The sequence below is a fragment of the Tursiops truncatus genome, chromosome 15, assembly GCF_011762595.2.
Source record: "Tursiops truncatus isolate mTurTru1 chromosome 15, mTurTru1.mat.Y, whole genome shotgun sequence".
NCBI lineage: Eukaryota > Metazoa > Chordata > Mammalia > Artiodactyla > Delphinidae > Tursiops > Tursiops truncatus.
In genome coordinates this window covers 5,222,829-5,234,156 of record NC_047048.1, presented here as the reverse complement: position 1 = coordinate 5,234,156, position 11,328 = coordinate 5,222,829, and the positions used below count along the sequence as shown (strand labels likewise).

General features: G+C 47.9%; 1 protein-coding gene across 5 annotated transcripts in view; it reads left to right on the top strand.

Annotated features, from left to right (window-relative positions):
* The window catches only part of BAIAP2L1 (BAR/IMD domain containing adaptor protein 2 like 1), an 88,934-nt gene that overhangs the window by 65,868 nt on the left and 11,738 nt on the right, over positions 1 to 11,328 (top strand). For 3 of the 5 annotated variants that reach the window (XM_019930672.3, XM_019930674.3, XM_019930673.3), the window contains exons 9-11: positions 1,268 to 1,415; positions 3,147 to 3,354; positions 4,004 to 4,081. In XM_019930672.3, the coding sequence (XP_019786231.1) occupies positions 1,268 to 1,415; positions 3,147 to 3,354; positions 4,004 to 4,081 (434 nt within the window). Of the gene's footprint in view, positions 1 to 1,267; positions 1,416 to 3,146; positions 3,355 to 4,003; positions 4,082 to 5,755; positions 5,937 to 11,328 lie in introns of all 5 variants that reach the window. The other 2 variants (XM_019930671.3, XM_019930670.3) reach the window with 1 other exon arrangement.

Sequence of the window (11,328 nt, the reverse complement as noted above, 5' to 3'; positions counted from 1 at the left end):
CCAACAGGGCAGAGGAGAAAAGAGATGAAAGACTATTACAACCACAGAGAAGAGTCAGCTGTCTTGGAAATTTAAAAGGATTATTATTTCTAGTTAAAATGGTATGTCTGAGATCCGCTTCAAAATAATCCAGTTGTGGAGGAAGATGGATGGGGCATACAGGAAACGAGAATGTCCGTGGATTGGTAATTGTCGAAGCTAGGTGTTGGGTACATGGAGATTTATTGTGCTGTTTTCTCTACTTTTGTACCTGTTCCAAATTTTTCTAAAATTAAAGTTTTTCATTTCCCCCTCGTCCCCTCCAAAAACACCCCAAAACAAGAGCTGGGCTCCTTAGCAGAATGAATCAGCTTGGGAAATTAAGCCAAAGAACTCTTCCAAAATACAGTGCAAAACAGGATTTAAAAAAAAAAAAAATCAAAGAGATTATCAATGTTAGCTGGGTTGAAACGTGGGAGGTACGTCCAGCTGCCGCCTGGGGCCTCACCGCCCGCATGTCTAGTGGGGATCTTCCCGCTCAGCGTGTCCAAAACCACATACCTGAGGCTCTCTCACTCTAACCCTGCTTCTCCTCAGTCTTTCCCATCCAGTAAATGGCGACTCCATCCTTCCAGCAGCGCGGACACCGGACATCGACCCTCTCCCTCTCTTAGGCCACGGCTAGCCCGTGGGTACACACTGTTGTTTCCCACCACTTCTACCCCCACCCTGCTCTAACCGAGGTCCAGCAGAGATGACCACGGTAGCCTGGCCTTTAACACAGCAGGCAGGGTGATCCTGGCTGAATGGAAAAGACCAGAACCTCAACAGACGGCAGAATGCTAGCGATAAAGAGAGGATTCTGAAAACTTTCAGGGAGGGCAAAAATAGATTACTCACAAAGAAAAGAGAATCCCACTGATACTGGAAAACAAGATGTTAGAAAGTAATGGAGTAATGCACTCAAAATTCTGTGGAAAAATAATTTTAAATGTAGATGACTTTAGCCAAGCAGCACTTAAAAGGGAGCCTAAAAATCCATATAGACAGGAAGGAGATGAGTGCTTCTCAAGGGGTGGGGAAAACGGGGAGTAACTGCTTAAAAAAAAAAGGCAAAAATGGAAAAAAGGACATGGTGTTCTTGAAATAATTCAAAAAGGGGCATTGCCCTACAAAAAATTGGGGGGAAAAATGGAATTTAAAGCATGTGATGCAAAACAGTCCGGGGATCTGTCTAATGCCATTGCTGTGTCACACTAATGTTAAACTAATAACGAATTTTTCACAGGTTGGGCGAGATTATGACACCCTTTCTAAATATTCACCAAAGATCCCCTCGGCTCCTTCAGCCAGAGCGTTAACCAGCCCTTTGATTGATATGTTTAATAACCCAGCCACAGTCGCACAGAATTCAGAAAGAAAAAATAATTCAACAGGTAAGATACTTAGTTGGATTTCTTTTAAAGTACCTTTAAAAGTTTTTAAATATTTAGGATAAGTGTGCCTTGAGATAGAGGTAAATACACATGTATGGTAGCACCCCCTCCACACTGGCTTGGAGGAACTCACGCCTTGTGATGGGGTCTAGGTTTATTCTGAAACCATAAGACACGTTGCTTTGACACATGCCAATTCTATATACAGATTGATGTTTACATACAGTGAACATTCCTATTGAAAGGTGTTATATTTTAAAAGAAATGGGATATAACTTACAGAGCCTCACGCTGTGTTACGTATTGGTGGCAATTGGACTAAAATTTCTCTTTTTTTCAATAAAACAAACTGTAGAAGTTCACATGACAAAATTAATGGTTATCAGTCTTACCAGTAAGCCTCGTTTAAATTATAATCAGTGTTTTCATCGTCTCTAACAGAGCACTTCATGGTTTCTGGGGGCTTAGGTTCTAACTGCTTACATTTCTTAACCCGGTTGACTCTATTTCAGTAGACTGGGACCAGTTATTGTTTGCAGGCATTTCAGGTGGCTTTGGTTAGGCTCCATTCTGCCTACACAGAGTCTTTGGCACCCAGGACCTCGAGACTGTCGTGGCGCCAGACCCGTCTCTTTTGGGGGGGACTCACGGGCCCCTTGGGTGTGAAGTCGTGGCAGTCACACAGTGTGTTGCTCGCGAGAGCCCACGGGCTGTCTAGCGCGTGCAGCTCTTGGGGAAGAGATGGAATTTTCAGAATGTCAGCTGGAAAGATGATACTCTGTAGCCATTTGCCTTTGAAGAACTATAAGTTATATATAATATAAAGTTAAAATATACAGTGCTGTGTGCCGCCCAATCATTCAAATGATTCTTTGGTTCTTATTGGTAAAAAGCTAAATGAAAATCATTGAATTCAATACAGCCGAGGTAATTAGACTATGCGGCATGTTGAAGAGATAGCAAAGTTTACATTGTACTTATTAAGAATTTGCGAGAATGATGCAGAAAGAGATTTTGCATTATTTTATAGTAAATAGTGGGCTAGCAAAATTTGAGTGGAAAAAAAATATGGAAAAAAAACTTTCCATTCCAATTTTGGGGTGGCGGCGGGTAGTGCTGGTAGATATCAGCCTGCGTTGAGCTGAGACATGACGGAGTGCAGCGTTAGGCTGTGGAGCCAGGCCGCCCGCATCTGGTTCCATCTGGTTCCAGCTTCTGCCACGGGCACCTAGGGGGAGGGGTCAATACACGTGACTCACCCTCACTACATCCCTGCCACGCGCGCAGGTGAGCAGCCGTGGCAGCAAGAACGTCTACATTTCCAGTTTCTCTTTTTTGTGGCACAGGCCTTGTGATTTGTTCTGGGGGAGTGCGGCAAGGAAAGCAGTGGGCCACTTGGTGGTGGAGAACTTTGCCTCTTTAAGAGCCGTCCTGATTGAATCAGTGCAGATGAAGCTTGGCTACACTACTTTATCCTCTCGGTCTGGAAAAGAGCCTTTAGCCACAGGGATCCTCCTCTGAGAGGCCTCGGGCCATGGCTCTGCTGCTGTCCCTTGCTGTCCCTGTCCATCCAGACATGGGTGGAGGTGTGGAAATATAATCCGATTGGTGTCTCAGTGGAATGAGTGTGCTGGAGAGATGGGGGCGGGTGGTTTCCTGGGCTTGGCTCCTTTGAACTTGCCTGATCATCCTTCCTTGAAAAGCCATCACTGCTCGGTTCATTTTTGACAGGTTCTTCAGATGACCCCAGTTTACAGCGATCGGTTTCTGTTGCCACTGGACTGAACAGGGTAAAAAAGCAGAAAGTGAAAACCATCTTTCCGCACACGGCCGGCGCAAACCAGACCTTACTTAGCTTCGCGCAGGGAGATGTCATCACGCTGCTCATCTCCGAGGAGAAGGACGGCTGGCTGTATGGAGAGCATGAGGACACCAAAGTGTAGGTCTCGGGAGGGGGTCCAGTGGTCCCACGCCGAGAGGGCTGCTGTCTCTCCTCGTAGCAGGTCTTCCTTGTGGGCAGATGAGCATTTTCACCACAGTTAGGTTCATAGTTTAGTGACAGTTACAGTTAACTGCAGTTGTTCTATTCCCAGTCATTCCCCAACTGTTCTCTGTGTGTGTGTGCGTATATAGATGAATTTGATGCGTAAATATATAGGAGTCGCTTCTGAAAGTAGTTTTAAATGTTTTTTTCACGTGACTTCAGATTTCTCAAGATATACTTTGTTAAGATTTAGCATGTGAATGGTTTAAATGCCAGTGTCATCATTCAACTGGACGTGCATAAGCTTTACAGGAAGTAGGTTAAATCAAGTTTCTGTGTAGATTATTCAGGTATTAAGTAAAACCAATATGGAAACCAAAGACAAAAAGGGAATCCAAATAAGAGTAATTCTGTATATGAGAGACTGCGATGAGAGTGGCCCGGCCGGCCCCTGCGCCGTGACCGAGCCGTTCCGGCCCCTGCGCCGTGACCGAGCTGTTCCGGCCCCTGCGCTGTGACCGAGCGTTCCTGGGTGTGTTTATGCTTTGCTTGTCTGCTGGGAGCATCCCAGCAAGGTCTTTTTCTCCCCACTCTTCACCTGCAGGAGGGGTTGGTTCCCGTCGTCATACACAAAGTTGCTGGAGGAAAACGAGAAGGAGACCGTGAGCGTGCCCGGACCAAGGTAGGACCTGCCTGTGGCTCAGATGGCCCAGGGGCAGAAAACGCACCTCGACCTCGTGTTCTCAGGCGTGTCGGAATTAATCTGGATGTGTAGCAGAGCCCACGGGGAAGCCGCAGATGGTGTGGAGTGGGGGGGGGTTGCGGGGGATTGCTGCTCCGTGATTGCTTCCTTCCTGACTTCTGTTGCCCACGCGCTTCACTGACCATCTGCTGGAAAGAGACGCGCCCCAGAACCCCCCTTTAGCCTCAGAAGCACTCTCCCCACCTCCTACCGCAGCTGAATCCAAGGCCCTTGTGCTCTGTCTTGGTCTTACTCGGCAGCCTTTAACACTGATGAACACTTTATCTGGAATGTTCTCTTGACCTTGCACTCTTTATTTTCCCTCCACCTCACCACCCATCCATCTTCAGTACCCTTTCAGATCTCTCCTCTGCCTTGTGTTTAGACATAGGTGTCCTCGGGATCTGCCCTCAGTCCCTTTTTCCTTTTCGGTGCTTCCTGGGCCACCGTGTCTGCCCCCTAAGCTTGAATTACATCAACGGGCTTCACTCAGCACCTCTGTGCCAACACCGCCCCCTCACGTCTGTATCCCATCCAGATAATGATCATTATCACCATCACTTAGGAACTGTCTAAAGTGCCTTACACTGACCAGGTCATTGAATCATCATACAACCTTGTGAGATAGGTCCCTGCTTGAAAATTGAGAAGATGGGGGCACGGAAAGGTGTAATAACTTGCTCAGGCAGCTGGAAGTGGTGGACCCAAGACTAGACTAACCCAGGCAGGTCTCTCCCAGCCAAGAAAGACGTGAATGTTTGTATGTGGTGTGGGTCCTCAGAAACATATCCAAACTGAACGTGGCATCGTCTTGGCCACAGTGTTTCCCATGTCAGAGCAACCGTCCTGACCCATCCCGCTGTCCCCAGCGGACCGCGGATGCCGCACCTGATGCCCCCCCCAAGTCCTTCCATTATACTTGCTCCGAGCCATCTGTGTGTTTCTGTCCCTTGCAGAATAGCTCAGCTGCCAGTGGCCAAGGACTGAAACTAAATATATATATATATATATATATATATATATATATATATGTTGGTTTTTTTTTTTTTGGCGGTACACGGGTCTCTCACTGCTGTGGCCTCTCCCGTTGCGGAGCACAGGCTCCGGACGCGCAGGCTCAGCGGCCATGGCTCACGGGCCCAGCCGCTCTGTGGCATGTGGGATCTTCCCGGACCGGGGCATGAACCCGTGTCCCCCGCATCGGCAGGCGGACTCCCAACCACTGCGCCACCAGGGAAGCCCTAAATATCTTTAGGATGTTAAAATGCTGAGACTCTTTAGTCCGCAGTGCTCGATGCTTTTGCTTAAGGCATTTGCTGTATTTTCTTATTGAACTCCTTGAATTAAGAGCCAGCCCCTAATTGAGCCAGTTTTCCTCTCCTTTTCTTTTGTCATGTCTTTTAAAGGATTTCTTTTGAGTGTACATTTATAAGTCAGCAGAAACACTGCAGTGTCATATACAGTGTGTGTGTGTGTGTTGGGGGGGTAATCTCCTCCTCCCTCACCGTATTAGATTATTAATCCACCGCAGTTCTGGCCATAGGAGATTGGGGATGTTTGGGGTGCAGGGGCCAGGTCTCATCTAACTTGTATCCTCTGGTTCTTGTTCGCTAGCTCAGTATCAGTACGGAGCGTGAGCACGATGAACTTATCTGAGAAAAGCAGCGTCGTCATCCCCCCACCGGATTACTTAGAATGTTCGTCCATGGGGGCGGCTGCAGAAAAGAAAGGAGCGGTTTTCCAAAACGCTTCTACCTTTAAAGCACCAGTGTCCAAACCAGAAACCACGTCTCCTGTGAGTAAGGCCCAGTGTACCGCGATCCTGAACAGCAGGCTCTGGTGACGCGGGGTGCTTTTCCCTCCACACAGGAAGGTGCTGACCCCCAGGCGGGGTGGAGACTCCCTCACAGGGCCTGCAGATTCCCCTGCCACACAGCCTTTCAGCTTCCTTACCTTCAGTCCCCCTTTTGTTTTTAGTTTATCTGTAAATGACAGTTTACACACAGTAGGCCCATCATTTGCCAGACTGTATCAGGTTTTAAGCTCTCCTTGCTTTTGTTCATGGCTGCAGTCCTTTAGACCTGTAGTGACCTTTTTCTGCATTTTCTTCAGTTTTCATACTGTTTTCTGAAGGAAGACTTAAGGTTGAACATAGTGATCTGATCATTACACCTTCAGAAAGGGTGCTGTGTAAACCCTGTGTGTACGTTATCTGTAATCCTAAACAAGCGGGTAAGAGGCACAGAGGCTGTGAGTCACTTCGTCTGTTCCTCTGACAACTCTGTCTTCTGGGCCAGGCCCCGGTGTGGGCTCTGGAGACGCAAAGATAAACAAGACCAGCCCCTGGCTCTGCTGGAACTTAGGTTCTAGTGATAAGAAGCAGACGATGAGAAGTTAACACAAATATCAATGCTAGAAGCTACATGGAGGAATGTAGCAAGGTGAGGTGATGAGGGATCGGGTGACCTCTTGGATGGAGGTCAGGGTTTGGGTGTTCTGGGAAGCTGACTCTGAGAGCGAGTGCGGGTGCTAATGAGAGCCGCCCGGGCCCCGTATGGAAGGGAGAGGCTGGCCCGGAGCCTCCACTGCCCCCGCCGAGACCTCTGGGCTGGGACGGCCCTTGGAGCTGCCTGGATTGGGGGCAGCATCTGGGGGCCGGGGTCTTAGCCAGAGCGATTCCTGAGGAGCGCTGCCAGCCGAGGGCCATCTCCCCACAGCCAGAATCAGTCCCAGTCCTGAAGGGGATCTGGGCAGCACATGACAGAGCCTGCAACGGAGCACTTCTCTGGGGGGTGACATCTGAGACCCAGGGGTCAAGGGGAGGAGCTTCCCAGATAGAAGGAGCAGAAAGTTTAAAAGTCCTGAGGGTGGTGGGCTCGGCACCCTCGGAGCAGAGGAGGGAGGTGAGGATTCCAGGGTGGCGGAGCCTCCAGAGGGGTTCTCATCTTTTTTTAAATTTTATTTTCAGTGTAGATTATACAGTAGAGAAAGGGGGAAAGGATGGAGGAAAGGGGCTGACTGAGAAGGAAGAAGAGCACACGGGGAGGAGCCGGCTGGCCGGGGCAGGGATGCGGGTCCACTGTGCCGACGGGAAGGCCGAGGGCCGGGGCCAGGGTGCAGCTGGGAGGACAGACTCGAGGGCTGTGTTGGGGGATGTCTGTCAGTGCCGAAGGACGGATCACCAGCGGACGGGGCGGGCAGGGAGGTGCTGAACAAGTTCAAAAGAAGAGAACTGGTGCCAGAGGTGTTTTGCAGAGTGAGAAAGTGAGCGTGCTCCGGAGAGAAGTGGGATACGAGCTGTCGGTGCAGTAAGCCTGGGCCAATGTTTCTGCTCGTTTTCCGTTACCCTTCGTTATCGTGTGCTCCTTCCTGTGGTGCATGCAGAAGCCATGCCTCCCATGGGGTGTGTTGTCACCCCTAGTGGGGGCCTCTGTTCAGCTCTGAGCGGGGCGGGGGCGGGGTCGCTTACAGGAGATGGGAGTGCTCCCAACGATGGGCCCATCGTTGCTACAGTGCGAGCGCAGGTGTCGGGGACCGTGCCGGCCCCCTCATAGGCCGAAGCACGTGTTTTGGTCCAGGAAATGCACTGTTCTGAAATCTCATTCAAAAATGCCTTTGGCTTCTCCTCTTAAATAAGCATACTGTGTGATTGTTTGCAAATCACCCCAACTAACTCCAAAAATTATTTTCAGAAGAAAATGGAGCTTTTCCATTTTGTTAGCAGTAGATGTCAAAACTGGACAAACTGCTTGGGAAGGGCACATGTGAAATGCTATTTTATTAAAGGCCCCAGTATATTTTAAAACAGTATTCAAACTCTTTGGAAATGATCTTAAGGCATTTCTGAAAGCATTAACAATTCCTTTTGCTGGGGAAAAAGAAACTTTGCAATTTGCACGTCACAAAGCTCAGAATCCAGGCACGTGAGGGCCGTTGTTCAGGTGGGACCTGTCCCTCTAGTGCCTTCTCCTGGCTTTGATTTGCAACTTTTTCTTATGGAAAAATTCGAACATAAAAATGGACAGAATAATCTAATGACCTGGTCCCCCAGGTTAGCTTCAACAGTTCATTTATAAATCTTGTTTCATCTCTCCCCCACCCACTCCGAGATCAATTTGAAGCTAACAACCGACAACATATTATTTCATCTGTAAATATATTAAAGATCCTCTTTTTTTCTCTCACATGACCACAATGCCAATTATCATATCTTTTAAAATTGACAATAATTCCTGAATATCATCACCTGGTCACTTCAAATTTCTGATTGTCTCATTAAAAATTTCTTGACAGTACAGTTGTTCGAATCTGGACCCAGACTAGCTCCCTACATTGTAATTGGTGGTTCAGTCTCGTGATGAGTCTTTCCATATCTAGAGGTCTCCCCTGTCTCTTTTTCCTTGTAATCTCTCTGTAGAAAACCCAGGTTACTGGTCCTGGAGGGTGTCCCCAGTCTGGATTTTTGCTGGTTGCATGCACATGGTGTCCTTTACTGAGTTCCCCTTTGTTCTGTATTTCCCGCCTTGATCAGAGTCTGTTGTTGTTTTGTTAGTTTGCCTGTTTTGTTTCGTAGAGCATTTCATCAGTGGTGGTGGTGGGTATAGGCGTCTGCTTGTTTCCTTCCGTGATGTCGGCAGCCATTGATAATGACCGCCCGGCTCCATGGATGTAGGTTGTACAGGCAGGCCTCAGAGATGTTGCAGGTTTGGTTCCAGACCATCTCGATAACGCAAGTCACAGGAACTTTTCCGTCTCCCGGTGCACATAAAAGTTATGTTTACACTATACTGTAGTCTGTTGAGTGTGTAATAGCATTATGTCTCAAAAAGCCTCAATTTAAAAATACTTTATTGATAAAAAATGCTAACCATCATCAGAGCCTTCAGTGAGTCGTAGTAGTGACACCAAAGACCACTGATCACAGATAACTGTGACTATAATAATAATGAAAAGCTTGAAATATTGCAAGAATTACCAAAATGTGATGCAGACATGAAGTGAGCAAATGCCGTTGGAAAAATGATGCCTATAGCCTTGCCACGACCTTCAATTTGTAAGGGAAAAAAAGAGCAGCATCTGTGAAGCACAGTCAAGTGAAATGCAATAAAATGAGGTCTGCCTGTACAGTGCCTTTCAGGGTAGAAGAATCTTGCCCCCAAATCATAGCTAGCACTGGAAGTACAAATGAAAACACATTTTAGCCAACAGCGCCGATTTTAGAAAATAACATGTTTTAATTTTCAGTATTTTTACCACGTGGATAAAGCTCAATGAAGAAAGCATTGGTGTACTTCTTACCACACTGGATGGATAGATTGAAAAATCCTGGTTTTAGATATCAATATAGTCAGTAATGATATTCATTATTAAGCATTTGGCAGTTTAAATGAGCTCTAACTTTATTTTTAAACCTCTCTGTTGGCTGGATCATAATAGACTGTCAGTATCGGGAGGCTGTCTTGAAAAGCATGGAGACCAGCTAGGCAGCAGCACCGCACGCAGTGCCCACCTTTTTATCCCTTCCCACTTGCTGGGCAGCAGAGCTTCAAGCACACTGCTTTCTCCCCAGGCCCAGGGTGGCCTGGCTGCCCTGGGGCCGCCTCCTCTGTGGCAGGCCCTCGTGGAAGCTGCTGCCCTGCCCCCCGGATCAGGTGCAGGGGTCCTCAGCTCACACCCTGGGGATCCTGGTCTGCGAGGTCCCAGGGCTGCCTCCAGGCAGAGCTCCACACCTGAAGCCCCTCCCCACCGAACCGGTAACTTAAGGTCTCCCGACAAAGCCCAAAACCCGATGGCTTCACTGGTGAATTCTATCAAACGTCTAAAGAACTAATACCAATCCTACTCAGACTTTCCTTAAAAGTGGAGAGGAGAGAATTCCTAACTCATTCTGTGAGGCCAGCATTGCCCTGACACTCCGGTCAGGCCCCCTATTTCTTTTTTTTTAACATCTTTATTGGAGTATAATTGCTTTACAATGTTGTGTTAGTTGCTGCTGTATACAAAATGAATCAGCTATACGTACACATATATCCCCATATCCCCTCCCTCTTGCATCTCCCTCCCACCCTCCCTATCCCACCCTTCTAGGTGGTCACAAAGCACCGAGCTGATCTCCCTGTGCTATGCGGCTGCTTCCCACTAGCTATCTGTTTTACATTTGGTAGTGTATATATGTCCATGCCACTCTCTCACTTCATCCCAGCTTACCCTTCCCCCTCCCCGTGTCCTCAAGTGCATTCTCTGTGTCTGAGTCTTTATTCCTGTCCTGCCACTAGGTTCTTCAGAACCTTTTTTTTTTTTAGATTCCATATGTATGTGTTAGCATACGGTATTTGTCTTTCTCTTTCTGACTTACTTCACTCTGTATGACAGACTCTAGGTCCATCCACCTCACTACAAATAACTCAATTTCGTTTCTTTTTATGGCTGAGTAATATTCCATTGTATATATCTGCCACACCTTCTTTAAGCATTCATCTGTTGATGGACAGTTAGGTTGCTTCCATGTCCTGGCTGTTGTAAACAGTGCTGCAGTGAACATTGTGGTACATGACTCTTTTTGAATTATGGTTTTCTCAGGGTATAGGCCCAGTAGTGGGATTGCTGGGTTGTGTGGTAGTTCTATTTGTAGTTTTTTAAGGAACCTCCATACTGTTCTCCATAGTGGCTGTATCAATTTACATTCCCACCAACAGTGCAAGAGGGTTCCCTTTTCTCCACACCCTCTCCAGCATTTATTGTTTGTAGATTTTTTTTTTTTTTTTTTTGGTACGCAGGCCTGTCACTGTTGTGGCCTCTCCCGTTGCGGAGCACAGCGTACACGCAGGCTCAGCGGCCATGGCCCATGGGCCCAGCCGCTCTGTGGCATGTGGAATCTTCCCGGACCGGGGCACGAACCCGTGTCCCCTGCATCAGCAGGCGGACTCTCAACCACTGCACCACCAGGGGAGCCCTAGAGCTTTTAAATATTCTTATATGAAATAAAAAAATAAAGGCCACTAAAATGAAAGACTGAAAAAGGCCTTCCAGCCTGCAAGACAGAAATAGGGGGCCTATCGTCAAAAAATCTACAAACAGGGCTTCCCTGGTGGCGCAGTGGTTGAGAGTCCGCCTGCCGATGCAGGGGACACGGGTTCGTGCCCCGGTCCGGGAAGATCCCATATGCCGCGGAGCGGCTGGGTCCGTGA